At 43.9% G+C, this 21,806-nt stretch overlaps 2 protein-coding genes across 2 annotated transcripts in view; one reads left to right on the top strand and one right to left on the bottom strand.

Moving 5' to 3' along the window:
- Positions 1–17,286, bottom strand: part of MTR (5-methyltetrahydrofolate-homocysteine methyltransferase) — a 456,618-nt gene extending 439,332 nt beyond the window's left edge. Inside the window, exon 1 of the mRNA XM_085611389.1 lies at positions 17,018–17,286. Coding sequence (XP_085467515.1) covers positions 17,018–17,063 — 46 coding nt within the window. The 5' untranslated portion in view covers positions 17,064–17,286. The remainder of the gene's footprint in view (positions 1–17,017) is intronic.
- Positions 17,287–18,217: 931 nt separating this feature from the next.
- YIPF4 (Yip1 domain family member 4) overlaps positions 18,218–21,806 on the top strand; it is a 77,372-nt gene continuing 73,783 nt past the window's right edge. Inside the window, exon 1 of the mRNA XM_085611391.1 lies at positions 18,218–18,408. Coding sequence (XP_085467517.1) covers positions 18,342–18,408 — 67 coding nt within the window. The 5' untranslated portion in view covers positions 18,218–18,341. The remainder of the gene's footprint in view (positions 18,409–21,806) is intronic.

Consider the following 21,806-nt stretch of genomic DNA (forward strand, 5'->3'; position numbering starts at 1 on the left):
ATCGGCCACCTAAGACTGGGCCCGGAACTGCACATGAAGATGTGTGTTCCGCACATAAGCGTCAAGGGTGCAAATTTGATTGAGCCCCTGTCTGTCACACGCATCAGTGAACCGCTTGCAGGGATTTAGGTGAGTAGGGTGCTGCCCGGACTCTGATGCAGCAGTAATTAAAAAGTTTGAAATGGATCTTAAGCAGGTCTTAAATTCATATCCCTTACAGGCAAAAACAATGCTTAAATTCCTAGCAGTTGTAGAAAGCATTGAGGTGATCCGTAACACAGATGCAGTACCTGTTTATTTTTCATTTTAACGTCATCTTGCATACCTGAAGAGTAGTTTCTTTTTTCAATATTGTTTTTTCATGCAACATATGAATCTTTTATCTGAACCGAGTTGCCTCAAGGCCAGTGATAAAGTACATCTTGGGGGCCGCATGTGACACTCCTGAGCTTTATATTCGGCCCCATGGGCAACAGCAGCACTGGGCTGCTCTTTACTCAACTTAGCACAAACATTTAAAAAAATTATAAACAGCAAGCATTTATTTAAAGGTTAATTGCAGTTAAAGAAAGTAAGTAACTAGGGTGTATCGCAACCCTTAAATTTAGTAACACCTTCATTTTTAAAGACAGCAAACGTATAAAAAATTATAGTCTCTTCAAAATGTGTATTTCATTAACCTGCCCATTTCACCTTAGTAAATCAGATTTTAGCAGTTCATTCTGAAGTTTTTTTTTCAAAGTGATAGTTTTCAAACATGAATTTAGAAACGGTCATGCTCCCCCCCCCCTTGCCCCCCCCCCCCCACAATGACAACAATGTCATTAGCGAATAAATCCAAACACTGGAGAAGGTTTTGTACAGCATGCATCCTGAAGTTATGTATTTCGAGGTCCTCTTACATCTAATAATGAAGAAAAAGGAGGGAAATTGAAATAAAACAATTGTCTAGATCACACAATTTGGTCAAGTGGGGAAGCCTGGATTCATCCTAGGTCTTCTTGTTCCACATTGTGCAATTCAGTTCAGCCACTAGTTGTACATGCTTCACTTACCCTACAACACCCCCCCCCCAACGACCATCAGTGTGGCCCTCGGTCACACCAAAGACCAAACTTTCCGGCCCCCAGGAAAATAATTGCGGATACCCATGCTTAGGCATATGGGCGAGATCCGGTTGTGAGGGATTGTACATGACGGAACGCAAGTGTGAACACTTGAGAGGAGTCTGAAAGTAGAGTGAATTTCTCACAGTCAGTGTGTCATAAAGGTGTTCAGACTTCACAGACATACAATTCTTAGCCTCACTGCAGAGCAAATTTAGCAATGGTCTCATATATGGCAAAGTATGTGTCAAAATGTGTGATAGAGGATACAGCAGTTAAAATATTGACAGCGCTAAAGGAATATAAAATGCAGCGCTTAAAGCTTATTTGGTGGACTGTGTGTGTGGGTTGGGGATGGTGACGTGAGGAGAAGAGAGTGGCAAGACGGTGTGAAGAGGAAAATGGTGATGTGTGAGATATGCAGATGGAGGGTTTCAGAAAGAAGTGAGGAAAAAAAGGGAGAAAATGTCTAAGAGAGTAAAAGAAAGTATCATGAAGGGGACAGAAGTTATTATTGAGACACTCTGAGGACCACCTCCCTTCCTACAGATCTTAGCAATGTTTATTCAGTCTCAAATGTTCACATTTGAAACATTTTCGATTCTTATTATTCACAACAAAATCACTGTTGTTACTTATTTATTTGATACTGCTAAAAAGTATTGGCAAAGTCAATAGGTCTGGCTTGTTTTAGGTGTAGGTCTGTTAGTCTATTAGATGTCTAGATGCAATAACATAGAACTCGTAGAGAGGAACTGCTGACTAGATGGCATGCTTTGTAAAGCACAGAAGTTTAGTTTTCATGTTTTACGCTACACCCTGAATTACTTAGGCCTATCCCTTTGGAAAGTTTTCCTAGTTACACTACTTTACCAATGCCCCTTTTAGAGATTCCCCACCTTTTTCATCTCACTTAAATCACTGGCTTCGTGAGATGATGGCCAGAGTGAGCTGATCAACAGTGGAGCTTCATGTCCCTCTAAGACCTTATGTGTGGCGCTTGCACAATGGGGACACAGTGCTCCAGCAACTGAAGTCTCCTTTTAAATTATGAGTTCCCCATCGCAGCATCGGTGTTGCTCTGAATCCCCTCATGTATGTGAGAAGTATCAGGCATAACCTAGGGGGACCAAACCAACTTTGTTCACTGTCATTAGGTTCAAGTTGGGTCTACAAATCCCCGAGCATTGTGCCACCCACTTCCCTTAGGCTCTGCCTGGACTGTGACCCATCTGTCTCTGCAGTGTGTCACAAAGCTAGTGTGTGGTAGTTCCATGAATGCTCTGAGAATAGCAACGTAAATAGGTACATTTTACTGACAGTATATTAGCATCCCAACGATTAGTTCTTATAACGCTTCATGTTGTGTCATTCTGAATCACTGAAAATAATGCGCTGATAAATCTGGGCATATGGTTAACACAACGTCTGGAGTCACAGTTGCATGTGTGACCGTTGACTGGAACCTATAAGTCAACGTGTTATACATCCATTTACACTTTATATTGTTGTCTCCCTTCAAGTCGTTAAACTGCGGAGTCCTGTCACAGTGGGTGAGAAGATAACTCCTGAGGCAATCAATCTGTTACAAGCCATTCAGATGGTTCTGTGTTTGCTAGATCAGTAGTGCAACCAGCTCAAGCCACACTAAGACATCGCCCTAAAACAACGATACACATTAGACACAATTCCTGTCATATGCATAATACAGCTCTAAGTCATACGGTTGTCTACTATTTGCCCTCTCAGTGGATACATCCTTTCATGCTAAACTGGCATTTGACAGCCGATCATTAATCAACATAACCACTGTGAAAAAGTTAGATTAAACCTACTACATCAACAACAAGTAGGATGGCACCAAAGCCACATCACTGGGAAAAGTAGCTCAAAACTTAACCACTTGAACCGAAGCAATGGACAACTATACACCCCAGTAGAACAAAACAAACTGCAATGTTCTACAGCACACTAATTCATGCTCATCTTCAAATTTATGGTACTATTTCTACATTTTTTAATAAAAGGGAGAAAGAATGAGGGATCACTGGTTTATTGCTGTGTATCTAACCACAGTGTACAGGGGTTTCATGCCCAGGTAGTTTCAAACTTTTCTTTCCTGGGGTTCTACTTTAAGGTGCCTTATGTCCTTACATGCTGCTAGGTACTCTGCAGCATTTTTTATTTTGCAGCTTTCACATAGCCCACTTTACCCGAATCCTGTCTTCTTCCAAGTGTGTTCTGCCGCTGGGTCTAGGCTACTTAAAGGCCTGCTCTAGCTACCCATCCTAAGCTTGGTCTGCTGATGTTAGGTATGGGCTAATGCTAGCCTACTCTCCTGGGCCTCTCTGCCCTGCAGTGCTCTGAGGAGGAACTGGAATAGAGTGGACAACACAGTACAGACTATTGCAAAGAGTCCGTACCCTGGCTGGTCTTACTTAACCAAATACCTGAAAACTAACACCCCTAACCCTGTCGTTTACCACCGTACAGTGGCGCCAGTCTACCCTATCCTTTTTATTAGGGGTACACCTTGATTATTAGGAACATTTCAGCCCCCCCCCCTTGCATTATTTACTAAGCTATGACCTCAAATAAGTCTTGACACAATATTCGAAGTACTTAACACTGCATCATCTACACAACAGTTAGCCAATCTAGCAACTTCAAGCTGGGAGGAAGCATGATCATATTTCCTGAAGCTATGCAAAAGGTACTGTATTAACCTCTGTAGTTATGGTGTACAAGAGGACATCAATCTGATATCTTCCATTTCAGTTATTCAAGCAAAATTAAACATATGCATTCACCTCCATCACCTGACATAAATAAATCAACGCAGGCAAGTGGAGCCAGGAAAAGTAACCAAGCGACACTGCACTGATGTGGACACATAAAATGCAGAGATTATTTGCCAGTATATATTACACAAGGTTTTGACTGTAGTTCACCTTCTTTTCTCATCACACAATGGAAAGAGTTCCTCATTATCTCCATTCTCAAATAAAGTATGGGATCTAACAAGCAAGAGTTGGCTTGTTTTCATTCCCCTCTCTCAGCCATCTCGCTGAACACATCTCATGCCTGCAGTTGCAACAAATCTAACACGAGGAATGATGTAACCAAGTTACTGTAAACACGAAGGACCTTTAGTCAAGTCAGGGGCATTTGTATCGCGCACATATCACTCACTTTTTAGGAAAAAAAAGTTGCAATTCTGTAACTATTGTTAGGTAGAAAATGGACAACGTAAGCAATAGAAGCATAATTTAAGCAAAGAGACTCATCTGACTCCTGTCTCAGCCAAAAGTATCTTAGACAATTTTCATGCGCAGATAATATAAGAACATTTGTATTAAGCACATATGCACCAGTAGCTGTCTCTAGGAATAGGTCTGCGACATGGATTATTTGTTAGGGCTAAAAAAAACAAGAGGAGTGAAGTGTGTACTTAAAACGGGAATTGCGTTTCTTGTCGCAAAGTGTTAGGAGGTTTGTTCCTGAAGTGACAGCCCATTGGGTCCAGGGGGTGCCCACCCTTAGATGTTACTGTAGGAGGGCCAGTATATGAAAAAGCTTATTCCTTCAATTCTCATAGGAGTGTGCAGGCTATGTTACGGCGACTTGGCTCACGTAATAGCCCTGCAAATGTCCCACAAGTACAGAGAAGCTGCAGAGGTGGCCAGACCACCTTCCATAAGCTTTGCCAGCTGACTGGACCCATCTGCCATAGGCTTAGTCTACTGGAGAAGTTATTGACAGAAAGTTATTGATATTTAGAAAAAGAACAATGTGTGTACCAATGTTATGGAATAAAACTGTTTTCTTATGGAATTCATGATTTTTAGATCTTTACTTTCAGAAATTATTTAAACTAGTAATTCAAGGGTACAGTAACAATTAAATGCATAAGAAAAAACTCTCAAATGAATATTTACCTACCAAACTCCACTTAATGAACATTTAAAAGTAAATTCATAGGACCAGTTTTACTGATAACATTAGATGGAGTGAAGCACTGACCAGAGTGATGACAAGAGGCTGTAATTCCAACAACGTATGTTGAATTGAGTAAGGAAAACCTTGGGTTTGGTAAGGTAAACTTTTAAAAGCTTTTTTGTCAACCACATGGTTTCAAAGACTATATATGTATTATCGACAGGACACTCAACTTCCTCCTAAAGACTAAGGAAAATGTGCCAAATGTAGAGCTATATACACAATCCAGATCCTTATAAATGTTGAAGGGACATAAATGACTGCCCTGAGTGGCTGAAAAGGATTTGCTAAATCACTAATTCATGAGGGGTCCCATACAGAATGTCGCCCACTGACCACCAGATCGATTTCAGGTCAGTACGGGTCACTCTGTATTTAGTCAGGTGGCAGAGAAATAGTGATTGGTCGATGGTGTTGAAAGTGGCTGATTGGGCTAACACTCGGTCTCCTCAGAAGCTGGCATCATCCATAAGTCACAACAGGTCATCTTGGACAGAAATTAATATTGTGTTGAAATCATACCAGGACAGAAGCCTAAACAGCATGTATCAAACTTGTGATATGTTCTGAGAAGATCCTCTGTGTATCTTTCAGCAGTAAGTACATTCTCATTAGACTAGAGCCACTTATCAGAACAGTCCTTAACCTCTTGAGTGCCCATGACGAGCTGGTCTCGTCATGGGCCGCGGTTGCGCTGTGCTTATGACGAGACCAGCTCGTCATAAACCCCGCATGCTAATGCAACGGCCGGCACAGGGCGGGGAAAGGGGCGGGCACTCAAGGGGTTAATCTTCGGCGAATTATTTTAAAAAAATAAGAATTTTTTACATAATTAGATCAAATATTTCCATTGTTAAACAAGTCAATATAAAATATAGATAAATATAAAGATATTTAAAAGCTGAATATGATACTATGATGTTTTCGATGAGATGAATAAATTATAGAAAAGAGCCTTCTGAGTAGAGTGAATAAGCACTGGTTTAACAAAACTAGAGGGGGGCCCCCTGCAAATTGCATGCAGGGGGCCGCCACACTCCGCACCCAGTCTGGAGCTCTCAGGCCAGGGACTTGCCAGTGCCGGAGGGGGCCCCTGGAGCTCAGGGGCCCCTTGCACCGCTGGGACTGCAGGGGCTTTTGTTACGCCACTGTGGATAAGCCTGTTGTTGAGGGGGTATGTCCAGATCATACATGGAGGTGGCAGAGCAGCACTCAATTTATTAAACCTCTCTTTCGCCTTTGATTGCATCTGTCATCGTATTTTAAGCATCGGTCTATCTGAGGGTGGAATTCGAGATTCAGCATCAGGTTGGATTCAATCATATATTAAAGACAGAAATAAAGCAGTTAAAATGTCATCTTTTCAGTCTAATATTAAACCAGCTACCCAAGGAGTGCTATGGGGGTCTCCAATAAGACCATCTTTGTTCAATAAATATGTGGCACCACTGGCCAAACTAACTAGATCTTTCAGTTTCACTTTCATAAGTTATGCTGTTGGTACCCAATTAGTAATTAGATTGGCTGATACCACTGGAGATTTTTTATTTTATGGAATACTGCCGCTAAGGTGGAAAATTAGCTCTTTTAAGTCACCAAAAGGCATGTCACAGTACTCTGCAAAACACCTACTTTAACAAGTATAAATTCACGTTATTCTCTTTGGTTCATAGTATCAGATAATTTTTAATTTGTGTGCTGCTAATTACTGAAAAACTGCCTAAAGTTGTAGCAATATGCAACTGCAACATGCACGTGAATACAATAAGCTAGCTCACTATCCCCGGATTCCAACCTGTGATATACATGTTACACTCGAAGATTGTTACCACTGATATGTGTTATGTTAAAAAGATTTCTAAAGTGTGTGGCTGCCCCCAGAAAAGGGACTTTCCGGTGCTGCCCACGAGTGAGACAAAGCAGAAGAGGGGAGAAGAGCAGATGCAACCTAGACCGAAAACAGACAGGTATTCAACTGTTTCTGGAAGCTTCAATGATTTTGGATCTTTCTTAGCTTAGGCGGCACAGAGTTCCATAAAGTCAGAGCCAGAGCTCGAAAAGAACGTACTCCCGATCAGGCTCTTATAGGGCAAGGTATAAAGGCTGGCTTCAGATAAGCAGAGTATAAAGCTCTATGAGGCACATATAATTGTATCAAGGTAGCTAGACTGGGTGCTCCTTGCTTGTGAAGGATTTTATGAGAGATGCATAGAGCTTTGAACTTCATGAGCTTCTCAACTGGCAACCAGTGAAGTTTAAATTAACTTACAAAGCTACCATACCATGTTAAAGCCTGTCTGCGCTGGTATGAAGGGTTAAATAGGTCTGGTGTTACCAACACAGGTTTAGGAGGGCTAGATCAAGGTTAGATTTTCATGGTAAACACTAACTATGTAAAATAGTTCTATGTAAAACTATTATAGGTAAATTTTGTATGGGGATAGCCTTAAACTCTGAATTAAAATTTGCCCTCCAGGACCAATGCTGAACACGCCAACAAGAGATTGAAGGATCAAGTCTCCTCATGTTTTAATTGTAGCTCTCCCCAGTTCATACAGCCACTACAGAAGTTGTGGGAATGAGAGGAGACCTGCAACAGAAGCGTGGCTGCAGTTGTTGTCTCGGCCATTGGTCTTTTACTGCTGCTACAGGGATCTCATGTTGGCCCATATCAGGATTGAGTGGTTCACCCAAATAAGGGTTTTATTAGCATTATGGTACTTTTATATTTGATTTCCCTATTGCAAATGTGCCATTACACATGCACGTAAGATTTAACAACTATTGGCAAAGCCAATAGGTCTCCACTATGTGAGATCTATTGGCTTTGTTAAAATTAATGTAGACATATTGTACACCTTTTGTAATATATTATATATATATATATATATATATATATATATAGTGCAAAAGTATTATATATTTATTGATAACTTTTGTATGGTGTGGTATGTCACTGTATAGTATGGTATGGTATGGTACATATGGCCTGTCATTGCATAGTTGCATAGTATGGTATGGTCTGTCATGGTATGGTTTGTCATTCTAAAGAATGGCATGGTTGTGGTAATCTTATCCTTCTTTTATGTTTACTTTAGAATTTAGAGTCATCAATGTTATTGGAGTATTGTGTATGTAATTTGGACATGTAATGTGTAAGTTGTAATTCACTGATGCAGGAGCTTAGGTTTGAATACTCTCATCAACAAGTTGCTTCCTTCTATGAAAAGTATGTCTTTCTATTAATACATTTGGTTGATCCTCAAACTGTTTCTCTAACCTCGCAACTGCTTCCTTGAAGACATTCCGTCCGTCTCCTTCACTGCTAGGCGGTGCTATAGGTACAAGATTCTGAAATATTTCTATAGCTGCAGTACCAAGGAAACTAAATAAAATAGCTTTCTTCCTGTCAGGTGAAAATGTAGTGCCATCAATAGCTACACTGTAATTCTTGATGTTGCTCTTCAAAGCAGTTTGAATACCTTCTTTTATGAACCTGTTGGCCCTTTCCACTTGACCATTGGCCCTGGGACAATACAACGGTACATCGCTTTATTACAATGGCATATCGTATTTTTAGGTATTTCGTTGAATAGTTTGGTATTGTAAGGTATGATAAGCCTTTCATTGAATAGTATAGTATGGTATGGCCTGTAAATGAAATGGTATGGTATGTCTGTCATTGCATGGTATGCAATTGTATACTATGGTACGGTATGGCCTGCCATTGAATAGTATGGTATGTAATTGTATAGTATTGCATGGTATGGCCTGTCACTGTATAGTATTGGATAGCATGTTATTGTACAGTATGGTATGGCAAGATATGGCCTATCATTGTATACTACACTATGGCATGGAATTGCCTGTCATTGTATAGTATGGTATAGTGTGACTGTCATTGTATACCATGGTATAGAATAGTCTTTCATTAAATATTAGGGTACAGCCTGGCATGGCATATATGGCATGCTATGGTATGGCCTCTCATTCTATAGTATGGAATTGTATGGCAGGTCAATGCATAGTATGGTATGGCCTGTCATTGTATGGTATGGCCTGTCATTGTACAACAGTGTATGATATGGCCTGTCATTGTATGGTATGACAGGCCGTCATCATTGCATATGTTCTGGTATGGTATGGTATGGCCTGCTGTTGTATAGTATGGTATGTTATGGCATGATCTGTCATTGCATAGTACAGTATGGCCTGTCATTGTATAATATGGGTTGGAATGGCATGTCATTGTATAGTATGGCATGGTCTGTCATTTTATAGTATAGTATGGTGTGGTCTGCCATTCTATAAGATGGGATGGTATGGTGTGGTATAGTATGGTATGGGCAGTCATTGCATAGTATAGTATAGAATGGCCAGTCCCTATGTGGTATTGTATGACCTGTAACTGTAAACTATGGTATGGCCTGTCATTTATAGTAAGGTATTGTATGGTATGGTCTTGCATACATGGTATGGCCTGCTATGGTATTGTATGGCCTCCTATGGAACACCTGTGAATTATTATATGTATACCATCATTTAAACGCATGTATTCAAGATACAAATGTGTGTATTTTCACAACTCATAAGTTGATGTCTGTAGAAAAACTGTTGCATTTACAAAATACACTTAAAACTATTATTTGAGTTGTAGAGATGTATTACTCATTTGTATACCTTGGTGCCAGGGGGGTTGCAGTTATGGTTTGTATGTACTACCCATATAATATTTCAGTTCAAATTGTCAAAGCCTTTTTTACATTACTGCTGGAAACCCTGGACTCTTCATGGGATGTTCACTTTTACATCACTAGTATTAGCAGCTCAGGATGATTTTAATTGAACATACGTAGCTCTTGTTACAGAAAAGGTTGGCGACACCTGCTCTAAAGTATGGCATGGCATGTCATACATGGCATGAGATGACCTGTCATTCATAGTATTGTATGGTCCATCATTGAATGGCATGGCCTGTCATTATATGGTATAGTATGGTATGGTATAGTATTGTATGGGAGGCCATTGTATAGTATGGAATGGAATGGTATGTTTTGTCATTGTGTAGTATGGCGTGGCCTGTGATTGTACAGTACGGTATGACCTGTCATTGCATGTCATTGAAGGCAATGGGCTGGTATTGTATGTTATGGTACGGTCAGTTACTGTAAAGTGTGATATGGTATTTCATTGTATGGTATGGTCTACCATGGTATGGCCTGTAGTCGTAAGGCCTGGTATGGTATTTCATAGTATATAATAGTATGGTGTGGTAAGGCCTGCCTTTGTTATGTAAGGTGTGGTATTGTATGGTATGGTCTGTTATTGCATAATATTGCATTGCCTGTCATTGTATAGTATGGTGTGGTATGACCAGTCATTGTACAGTATTTTATGGCCTGTCATTGTATTAAATGGCCTGTGATGGTATAGTGTGGTATATTATAGTATAGTTATAGCCCGTCTTTGTATAGAGTGGTAAGGTATGGTATGGCCTATCATTATAGAGACGGTATAATATTCCCTGGGTTTGTATAGTATGATATGGTCTGTCATTGGATAGTATGGTATGTAATAGTATGGCTTGCCATTGTATAGTATAGTATGGTCTGTCAATGGATACTGTGGTAGGAGCTGCCATTGTATAGTATGGTATGGTATGGCCTGTCATTGTATTGTATGGTATGGTACAGTCTGACGTTGTAGAGTATGATATGGCCTGTCATTGTACAGTAAGACAAGGTACGGTATGGCCTGTTGGTCTATAGCATGGGTACTCACAAACTTTCTCTCGGGGGCCAAATTTACAGTGTGGTTTGTGGCCGAGGGCCGCACCGGTGAGGGCTGGGTCAGAGGGGGAGCGGCGGGGCTAAACCAAAAAAAAAATTGTGACCATGAGGTTGAACACAGGTCCCTGCAGCAGACGCCTTCGTCCACTGAGCCACCAGACCCGGCATACACACATCTCTCTCCCTCTCCCCCTCCCCCCTCCCCTTCTCCCTCCCTCTCTCCACCTCCACCTCCCTCTCTCCCCCTCCCCCTCCCGCTCCCTCTCTCCCCCTCCCTCCCCCTCCCTCTCTCTCTCCCCCTCCCTCTCCCCCTGTCTCTCTCCCCCGTAGCCCTCCCTCCATCGCTCTCCCTCCGTCGCCCTCCCTCTGTCTGTCTCCCTCCCTCTGTCTCCCTCTGTCTCCCTCCCTCCCTCAGTCTCCCTCTATCTCCCTCCCTCCGTCCGTCGCCCTCCCTCTGTCTGTCTCCCTCCCTCTGTCTCCCTCTGTCTCCCTCCTTCCCTCTCCCTCTATCTCCCTCCATCGCCCTCCTCCCTCTGTCTCCCTCCTCCCTCTGTCTCCCTCCTCCCTCTCTGTCTCCCCCTCTGTCTCCCCCTCTCTGTCTCCCTCCCTCCCTGTCTCTCTCCCTCCCTCCGTCTCCCTCCATATCTCTCTCCCTCCCTCTCCATATCTCTCTCCCTCCCTGTCTCTCTCCCTCCCTCTACCTCTCTCCTTCTCCCTCCCTCCTTCTCCCTCCCCCTCTCCCTCCCTCCCTCTCCCTCCATCTGTTTCCCTCCATCTGTCTCCCTCCATCTGTCTCCCTCCCTGTCTCTCTCCCTCCGTCTCCCTCCCTCTGTCTCCCTCCCTCTGTCTCCCTCCCCCTCCCCCTCCCTCCCTCCCCCTCCCCCTCCCTCTCCCTCCCCCTCCCTCCCCCTCCCCCTCCCTCTCCCTCTCCCTCTCCCTCCCCCTCCCTCTCCCTTCCCCTCCCTCTCCCTCTCCCTTCCCCTCCCTCTCCCTGTCTCCCTCCCTCCCTCCGTCTGTCTCCATCTCCTTCCCTCCATCTCCCTCCCTCCGTCTCCCTCCTTCCGTCTCCCTCCTTCCGTCTCCCTCCCTCTGTCTCCCTCCCTGTCTCCCTCCCTCTGTCTCTCTCTCTCCCTGTCTCCCTCCCTCTGTCTCTCTCTCTCCCTGTCTCTCTCCCTCCCTCTCCCTCTGTCTCTCTCCCTCTGTCTCCCTCCCTGTCTCCCTCTCCCTCTGTCTCCCTCCCTGTCTCCCTCCCTCTGTCTCCCTCCCTCTGTCTCTCTCCCTCTGTCTCTCTCCCTCCGTCTACCTCCGTCTTCCTCCGTCTCCCTCCCTCCGTCTCCCTCCCTCCGTCTCCCTCCCTCCCTGTCTCCCTCCGTCTCCCTCCCTCCGTCTCCCTCCCTCCGTCTCTCTCTCTCTGTCTCCCTCCCTCTATCTCTCCCTGTCTCTCTTCCTGTCTCTCCCTCCCTCTGTCTCCCTCCCTCTCCCTCAGTCTCTCTCCCTGTCTCTCTCCCTCCCTCTCCCTCCCTCTCCCTCCCTCCTTCTCCCTCACTCCAACTCCCTCCCTCTCCCTCACTCCAACTCCCTCCCTCTCCCTCCCTCCCACTCCCTCCCTCTGTCTCCCTTCCTCTGTCTCCCTCCCCGTCTCCCTCCCCGTCTCTCTCCCTCCCTCCGTCTCCCTCCCCCTCCGTCTCCCTCCCTGTCTCCCTCCGTCTCCGTCCCTCCCTGTCTCCCTCCCTCCGTCTCCCTCCCTCCGTCTGTCTCCCTCCGTCTCCCTCCCTCCCTCGGTCTCCCTCCATCTCCCTCCCTCCCTGTCTCCCTCCATCTCCTCCCTCCGTCTCCCTCCATCTCCTCCCTCCGTCTCCCTCCCTCCATCTCTCTGTCTCCCTCCCTCTATCTCTCCCTGTCTCTCTCCCTCCCTCTCCCTCTGTCTCCCTTCCTCTGTCTCCCTCCCCGTCTCCCTCCCCGTCTCTCTCCCTCCGTCTCCCTCCCCCTCCTTCTCCCTCCGTCTCCCTCCCTGTCTCCCTCCGTCTCCGTCCCTCCCTGTCTCCCTCCCTCCGCCTCCCTCCCTCCGTCTGTCTCCCTCCGTCTCCCTCCCTCCCTCTGTCTCCCTCCATCTCCCTCCCTCCCTCTGTCTCCCTCCATCTCCTCCCTCCGTCTCCCTCCCTCCATCTCTCTGTCTCCCTCCCTCTATCTCTCCCTGTCTCTCTCCCTCCCTCTCCCTCTGTCTCTCTCCCTCTGTCTCCCTCCCTGTCTCCCTCACCCTCTCTCCATCTCCCTCCCTGTCTCCCTCCCTCTCCCTCTGTCTCTCGTCCTCCGTCTCCCTTCCTGTCTCCCTCTCCCTCCCTCTGTCTCCCTCCCTCCCACTGTCACCCTCCATCTCCCTCCCTTCCTCTCCCTCCCTCCGTCTCCCTCCCTCTGTCTCTCTCCCTCTGTCTCTCTCCCTCTATCTCTCTCTCTCTGTCTCTCTCCCTGTCTCTCTTCCTGTCTCTCCCTCCCTCTCCCTCTGTCTCTCTCCCTCTGTCTCGCTCCCTCTGTCTCGCTCCCTCTCCCTCCCTCCCTCTCCCTCCGTCACCCTCCGTCTCCCTCCCTCTTTGTCACCCTCCATCTGTCTCCCTTCCTCTCCCTCCCTCTCCCTCCCTCTGTCTCCCTCCGTCTCCCCCAGACTGCGCCTCTCTGTCTCCCTCTCTCTGTCACCCTCTGTCAACCTGTCTCCCTCCCTCTCCCTCCGTCTCCCGCTCCCTCCCTCTCCCTCCCTCCGTCACCCTCTGTCATCCCACCCCGTGTGTGTGTCAGCCCTCAGCCCGCGCTGAGACAGCTTCCCAGCGCGCACACACAGCCCCACTGAGACAGCTTCCCAGCGCGCGCACACAGCCGCACCCGAGTACTTCACAGGTCTTTAAAAGACCATTTACATGTTAATAAAGCTTTGTTGTATTTCACCTCTTAGGCCCCTGCATCTCCACTTTGACAATCACTGGAATCCCCCGGCCCCCACAGAGCAGAGTCTCAGAGTCCGGGCTGCTGCAGTGTTTGCTAACACTATTTAATTTTTTTTTTTTAAAACACAGGTAGGATGTCTGCAAGGTCCACGGGCCACCAAGGAAGGCTTGCCGGGCCGTACTATGAGTACCGTGGTCTATAGTATAGTATTGTATGATCTGGTATGGCCTGTCATTGTACAGTATGGGTTGGTTTGTCATGGTATAGGATGGTGTGGTATGGTAGGGTATAGCATTTCATTGTATGGTATGGTATGGTATGCTATGGCTTGTTGTTGTAGACAATGATAGGCCTGTCATGGTACAGTATGATAAGGCTTATTGTACTGTATGGCCTGTCATTATACAGTGTTGTATGCTACAGTATGTCTTGTCATTGCATAGTACGGTATCTCATTGTACACTATGGTACGGTATGTCACTGTATAGTATAGTATGGTATGATATGGTTTTTTTATGGTATGGTATGGTATGGCCAGTCGCTGTGTAGTATGGTATGGTATTGCTTGTCATTGTATAGTATGGTAATCTTTGTTACAATGTACATATTAAAGTACGGAAGAAAGCTCAATAAGAGCAGACAAACAAGCAAAATAAAAACACTTTCCAATGGCATGTTGTTTTCACACTAGAATGATTTATCCAACCCCTAATAATGCTAACATAAACTAACTTAAAACACCAAGTTTTTTTCATAAACATTATAATCATTCTCAAGTCATCCTATAAATCATGAAACATGTACCATGAAAGCACTTGTTACAAACTAAAACTGTGATTACTTAATTGCGGTAGCACAAAGCCGTTAATGTTATATTGAAATATCATTAAAAGCAATGCTAACAACCTGTGGCCAGCTGGTCTTGTTATGCTGCACCAAAGAGTTGAAGGGGAGAGTTTCAAAAGAACTGAACAAAGGAGAACAGAAATTGTACATGGTTCATGCTCCAGTGACAGGAAAGACACACATACTGAAAAAGAAGCTAAAGTGAAGTCAGCATGTGGTTACAGCAAATAAGACTGACAATGAAGAGAATGAACAGTAAGCAATAGGACGGCTCTAAGGCCCTTACGTAAACAAAATGTCTTGCAAGCAACAGCACATGGGCTGTTTCATGAGACCTAAAAAGGAGTAGACTGAGCTTCTCAACAGACACGAGACAATTTGAAACCTCTGCTGCGCTGTTCTTGCAGGAGAGGTGATGAAGGCTAGGTCATCTGAGCAAGCCATGTTTGGCTAATTATTTCTCCCATTTCACAATCTGGCACCAGTGTATTTCCTTAGACACATCCAGTAGGAACGCTCTCTTTTTTTGTTGTCTCCCATTAGCTGTTTCCTTATCTATTTGGTAGCGATAAAGAGAAAAAAAAGAGAAAGCAAGACAGAAGAATTAAAAGAGGTATAGAAAGATGGACAGAAAGGTTGAGAGATAAGAGATGGGGAGGAACAAAGGTATGGAAATAGAAATGTGCAGAATAAAGGAAAAGGATCTACAGAAAGACAGAGCAGTTAAAGAGGACAGTGTAGTAGTGGAAGCATGGACATTGAGAGAAGAGGAAGAGAAGGTAAGTTGAAGTGGATGTAGGAAGAAGCAGGGTAGAGTGTTAGAATAGAAAAATTATGTTTTTGATGTTGCACCAACTTGTCAATTTTCAGTCATGTTAGAGCACCTAGAGACATGTTGCAGCATATAAGAACAAAACTGTGATTTAGAATCTAGGAAAATCACTAGCAAACTAAGCATCATAGGTCTGCGAGGTGGAAGTGCAGATTAAGGGCAAGTGTGATTAGTGGTGATGTGCTCCGATTCCTGTGCTGCACGTCGAGCAGTCTTGAAAGTATACAGCAGCGCGGAGAAACGTCATTGTCAGTCAGAGCGGAAAAAAGTCCATCTGAGTCCAGCCAAAGCGATCTGGTGTGTGCAAGTGTCAGAGAGTGCCTGGGGCGAGATGGGAGAATTATGAATCTAGCCAGCCAAGAAGGTCTGACACTAGGACACTGTGCACTTTTATTACATTTGCTAGTTATGTAATGTGTCTTATACCCTTTTTGGATATGGATATATTGTCACTTGCACAGGTATTACATACTCTCGAAGTAAACAACATTTTATGATAGATATTGGGCAAATTGTTCATTTTTGTCCCTGTTGGTTTGCTGTGTTCTTACTTGGGGTTTTTTTGCCCGATCTTTTTATATTTTTGCATTCGTTGTGTGCTCTGCATACAGCGTTGCTAATTAATAAATGCACGTCGAATTGTACCAGGTGAAACATTATGCTTTGATAATAATATATTAGGGCCCATGGCACCCTTGCTGACCCACTGGACAAACCAATATTTTTTTTCTTTTTACTATTCTGAAATTTGTAGTTTTGCTTTCATCTTTTCACGATCAAAACTGGATAAGCTATTTAATCTTGACATCTTTTAAAATCTCTGCAACCGTTCTGCTAGTAAGTGAAGCCTACATTTGGTTAAGTACAATCTACTTTGCCGTACTTCTCATCTTAAAAACAAATTACGTTGTATTGTAATGCAGCATGGATGGAGGGTGAGAGAAGAGAAGAGATCTGCTTGGATGGGCATTTTTACTTTCATACAATATCTGAGAGTAATTGTGAGATCATTCAGTGTACTGATACTTGGGACCAGCGCTGGTGGACTATATTAAAGACTTCTGGATTGTCCAGAAGTGCGTGACATCTATTCAGTTATTCCATAACTTTTCATTTGGTGGTCTGTTTTATTCTCTATACAGTACTAGTGATGGGCAATGTTCATAGCAGAAATGTCTTATTTAAATATAAGAAGTATACGTTACAACTGACCGCTGCGTATTATTGTCTTAGTATTATTCTGGTCCAGAAATTAAATTACATAACTATATAAGGCGTTCATCCATACATAATTGTTTACAGGTAACCAAAGAGATCCCTCATACTTTGTTCAGCATTACTCTGAAAGAGTTAAAGCTTCGGGCACATACGTCAACCTCTCGGCCAAGTGATTGCAAATAGCAGCTGCGGTCCACGTGTGGGGGTAGGGACAGTGAGATTGAGAGAAATGCACAACCAAGATGATTCACACATACACACGTTCGAGCAAAGAAGGTAGTGATCATTACCAGGTCGGCCACAGCCGTGATGCACCCCATGGATGGTGGGAGACATGATGCAGAAGAGATTCAGACGGCCACCAAGGAACACCTGCCGAACAACAGAAGACAGGATTGGGAATCCTCTCTCCCGGTGGAATGAAACCACGCCTCCACAACAGGAGCCAAACCCCGCCTCTTGCAGAAGACTGAAAGCCCTTTTCCAAAATCAGCAGCCCCATTCACCCGGTGCACTTGTGTGAGTGTTTTGAAAGAGCCAGATGTATGTAGACATAAACGAAGGACATCAGTTCTGAAATAGAATGAACTAATAGGAACAGGCTTGAGCTACAGAATGTCACGTAACAACTAGCGCGCGCATATAATTCGTGAAATTTCTTAGTGGCATAATCCCGGAAGCGACACAACATTTTTGTTTTAAATAACCTATTTTTGTAAATGCTTGTAAGAACGCGTTTTAGTCATTCGTTACACCATAAAGCTTTACAGGAGTGAACTATTTAATGTTAATTGAGACGTTCAGAGTATGTCAATTTGAATGTATTGGAAATGTGAGAAAACGGATTTTCTTAGCTATGTGCGATTATATTTCTAATTGTGCGAGTTACATTTCTATATAATGTTGGACAGTTTAAAAGCTCAGTCTCTAGTAATGTATATACAGCCTCATGCCAAGCTGGCACCTTGAATCAGTCTACTATAAACCAATTTAGATTCGTTCATGTTTTTGTTTATATTGTGGCGAACAGACGAGTGATGTCTCGCTGACGAAGTCACTTTCGTAAAGGTCCGAGTTATTAAAAATAAACTTTGTTTCAAACAAGAAGCAGGCTGAAATTGAAGTCGTACATAACCATGAATAAAGTGAGTGACACTCCTCGCCAGTGAAATAGAAAACGGGCAACGCGAATAATGTAGTGGATGAGCGCGACCACCTTTAAGAGGTGCATACAGTCGCACATCGGAACGGCTTAAGTACGTAGTAAAGAATAAGTCAGTATAAAAAAAGCCAATGAGTGAGGAAAGGTGCTTTTTTTTCTTTTCGCTTCACATTGATCAATGCAGGGATAGTGTATGAGCAAAGTATCTATCACATTGTAACTAAAGATCAATAGGCTATAATACATATGCCAACTCTCTCATCATCCAAAATACCTCTATATGCTACTAGGAAGCCAAATATGTTGTCGCTACGTGGACACGAGAACGCAGGCGGAAAACAGAGCAATAGAGACCCGCCCCTGTGCGCACGTCACTGGGAGACGCAGAGGCAGGGCCAGTGAGGCAGACGTGCCCCCAGCTGTAGAGAGGGGCAGTGGAGCCCGAGGACATCATGCAGCCCCCTGCATACCCACCTCACAACGGGGACTTCACCTTCGTGTCATCAGCAGAGGCAGCAGGTGATGAGAGCTCAGTACCTACCACCAGGGATCCATTTCCAACCAGGCAGTTGTGCGAGAAGTAGCGCCTCCGGCCTTTTGCCTGTTTTAAAGTTTTCCTTTGTACTGTTTGTTTTATTTACCATTTATCGCGCAGTCTTGCTTATAAGACTCATGTTAACCGATTTATGAACGTAACGGGGGTAATGCGGCCTGGACTTTCGTTTCCCAAACACACAACTGGTGTGGGGCTAGGTTCGTTAGAGTACAGCGGTGTCCGATCTGTCCTCGGGTGACTGTAAGTGATTGGAACGCAGGTACTAGTTAGAATTGCTTCTTTGTGGAAACCAGTAAAGGCTTTCTGTCTGACCGCAAAGCCCTATCAACTTTTATGTCACCTTTTACTCTATTCAATTATATATGTACACAATGCAGTAGGTCTGTACAACAATACTTGCTTGCTAATCACAAGGTGTACTAGCGTATGGAAATAACTGGTGCGAATGGTACCTTTTCCACGTCTCTTAAGTAAACAAGCAGGGGGTTGAGATCAGCGGTAGAATCTAAAGGGTATACTAACTGCAATGGTGAGTACGACGGGGGAGGACTCGGGGAGCGTGGGAAGGGAGGTCAGAGATGTGGCTAAAATAACAAAATGCACTGTAATTATATTCTAGGCATTTCATTTACAGGTAACTATATAAAATGAGCAATACACACAAGTAAAACTGTGGTAAATGCATTGTTCTGGTAGGAAAGCTTTGTTTATTAATGCAATCACACCAGATGTCTGTCCGTGTTTCAAGAGGGTCCCTGATTTGAGTACTTTAAGATACACTGGGGAATAGTGAAATGTATTGATGGTGCAAGGAGGTCCCAGCCTGTAACAGAAAACACTGAATATACGCTTTTAAGACTCTCCGAACTAAGATGCTCTAGCAAACGTACTTTACTTTAAATAAATAAAATGATCGACTTCCTATATTTATAACTACTCTTAACATAAGGCCATTTTCACTATCATCCTAGTGTGAGCTGAAGTAAATGAGGCTTGACTAGATACCAATTTGATCATTGTCCAAAAGCTGTTAGGTGAACGAGTCACAACTTCAGCCCCTGATTCTAAACCATGTGCCTAAAACACTGAAGTATATTTAAAAAAAAAAAAACAACGGATGGAATGCTTGAATTAATTTCCGCCACTAGTAATTACTCGAGCCGCATCCCAGTTGATCATTATTTTGCACACCATGCCACCTCAGTTTGGACCCAGCCATAAGCAACTAATTCTTGATCCCTACCTTAATAGGAACAGTCCAGCCTGAACTTGAAGGCCATGTCCTCCCTGAACCGGAACACAAGCAACCCAAGACCTGTTTCACCCATATTAAGGCTCATCAGTCGGTTATAGCATGGCTCCAGGGGCACAATGTGCACGGGACCCATGTCTGGAAATACCTGTCGCACTTATAGGGTCACACTGAAGTATACAATCCATCGTTATTGGACTGGGATGCAGCCTCAACAGCTTTGCTTTCTCAAAGAACCGGTACATCATGTCAGTAGCAAAGTAAGCTTCCTTCTCTCACAGATTGCAGCAAGTGCATTCTTCCATTCCTAGCAGACCAGATTTAGCATTGCAACATAATAATATATGCTTTTATCGCTCTCGGAAAAGTCACAGTTGGAGCATGAGTGACATAAAGGTTACAGATCAAACTCTTCAGCGGGTGCTTAACTCACTGAGAAGAATGTGTATGTGAATGCATATGAGAGTGATGGCTGTTTTCTCAACATCCTGAAAGTCAATCAGCTGTCAGAGACCCTCTGTCTCTGCTGTCAATGACAATGTCATATCCTATAATCTTGCTACTGTCACTTTATTCTCTTTCTAGCCTTCTCTTGGATGTGCACCTCTTTGACTTAGATATGTCTCTTTTCATTGTCTCTTGTTCCAGCTTCATTTGTCCTAACCTTTCCCCGGACCCTCCCGCTTATCATTCACACCTCTTTCTATTTCATCCTCTTCTATCACAATTTAATATGTTACACTCACACTCTTCAAACTTTCATACTATCATTTTCTCCAGCTCTCATATACCACCTTCTCTTTCTTATCTTTCTCTATCACATCTTTCCCAGTCTCCACCAGTTAGGGTCTGCATAAGGATTTTTGCCATCCCTAGTTCAATATACATTTTTCAGTACCGCCTATTCTAGCAATAGTGACACATTTGCTGCTAATACTGGACACCCCTGCTCTTGGCAGTCCAGGCATCCACCTAGTATTGTCTTCCACCAAAATTGTCCCTGCTGTCTTGTCTCACCGTTCTGACTTCCCACAGCTACTCTCATGAACATGTTTTCTCATCATTCATCCCGCTTATATTTCTTAAATGAGTTTCACACTTTCTCTTCTCAACCCTCCACCTCCCTTTCTCTATCTCACATACTGTCCTCTCTTTTCACACTTTCCCATCACACACCCATAATTTTCCCAATCCTCTGCTCTGTGTATCCTTTCTTACTTCCCTCATTCTCAGCACAGACTATTCGCCTTGACAGTCATCTCACTATTGTATGTCTTACTCTTCTTACTTTCACATATTTTCTAATCTAAAAGTCTTACACACTTCTCTCAAAAACCCTCTTTTCTGTCAGTACACTCCTCCTAAAATCCCATTTTCAATCTGAATCACACGCCTCTCAATTAAATGCTTCTATCGCAAACACATGCACACATTCCATTTCCTCTTTCAAATCCTCCTGTCCCTGGCAACTCTCACTTACTTCCCCTTCTCACACTCTTAAACTCCCTTACACTACCTTCTCTTGTTCACATCCTTCCCTTTCTCAGCTCTTGTTTCTCACAAGTACTAATTGTTTCCCTCTTTCCTTTGCACTAATGCAGACTCTCAAGGAGGCCTGGGTTGAGATTTTATGTTCCTATCACCAGTTCGAATTGTGAATGATCATTTTTGGGTCAAGCTTAGTCTGATGGCCGAAAGACCAATTGTGAGCCTTATAGTGAGCTTACAGTCTACCCGGTGCTTACCTTTGGTTGGCTTTATTGTTACTCTTTTGCTTCTTCGTTTTCAATGGCTTGCCTTCCTCTTTTTGTGCTTGCCGCTCCCCTGTAGCATAATCACTTTATGATCCTTTTGATTGTCTGACTTGTACCCTTCCAACTCTCACAGTTAAGGAACTACTTTTTTCTTTTTTTGTTGAACATTCCAAGAGTGTGCATGTTTTTTCTCTCTCCCGCCCTCTCATGTGATGATTCACCCCTCAAGTACCCCTCCACACTGTTTTCTTCCCAACCCCTCCTAGGTTGTCTGTAAAAGCACAGCAATAGAGATATTTTTGCTAGGTTAGGACTGAAAGACTACAAGGGCTGGCACTAGGGTAAGGGCCTTCTG

The sequence above is a fragment of the Triturus cristatus genome, chromosome 6 (genome assembly GCF_964204655.1).
Source record: "Triturus cristatus chromosome 6, aTriCri1.1, whole genome shotgun sequence".
Classification (NCBI taxonomy): Eukaryota; Metazoa; Chordata; class Amphibia; order Caudata; family Salamandridae; genus Triturus; species Triturus cristatus.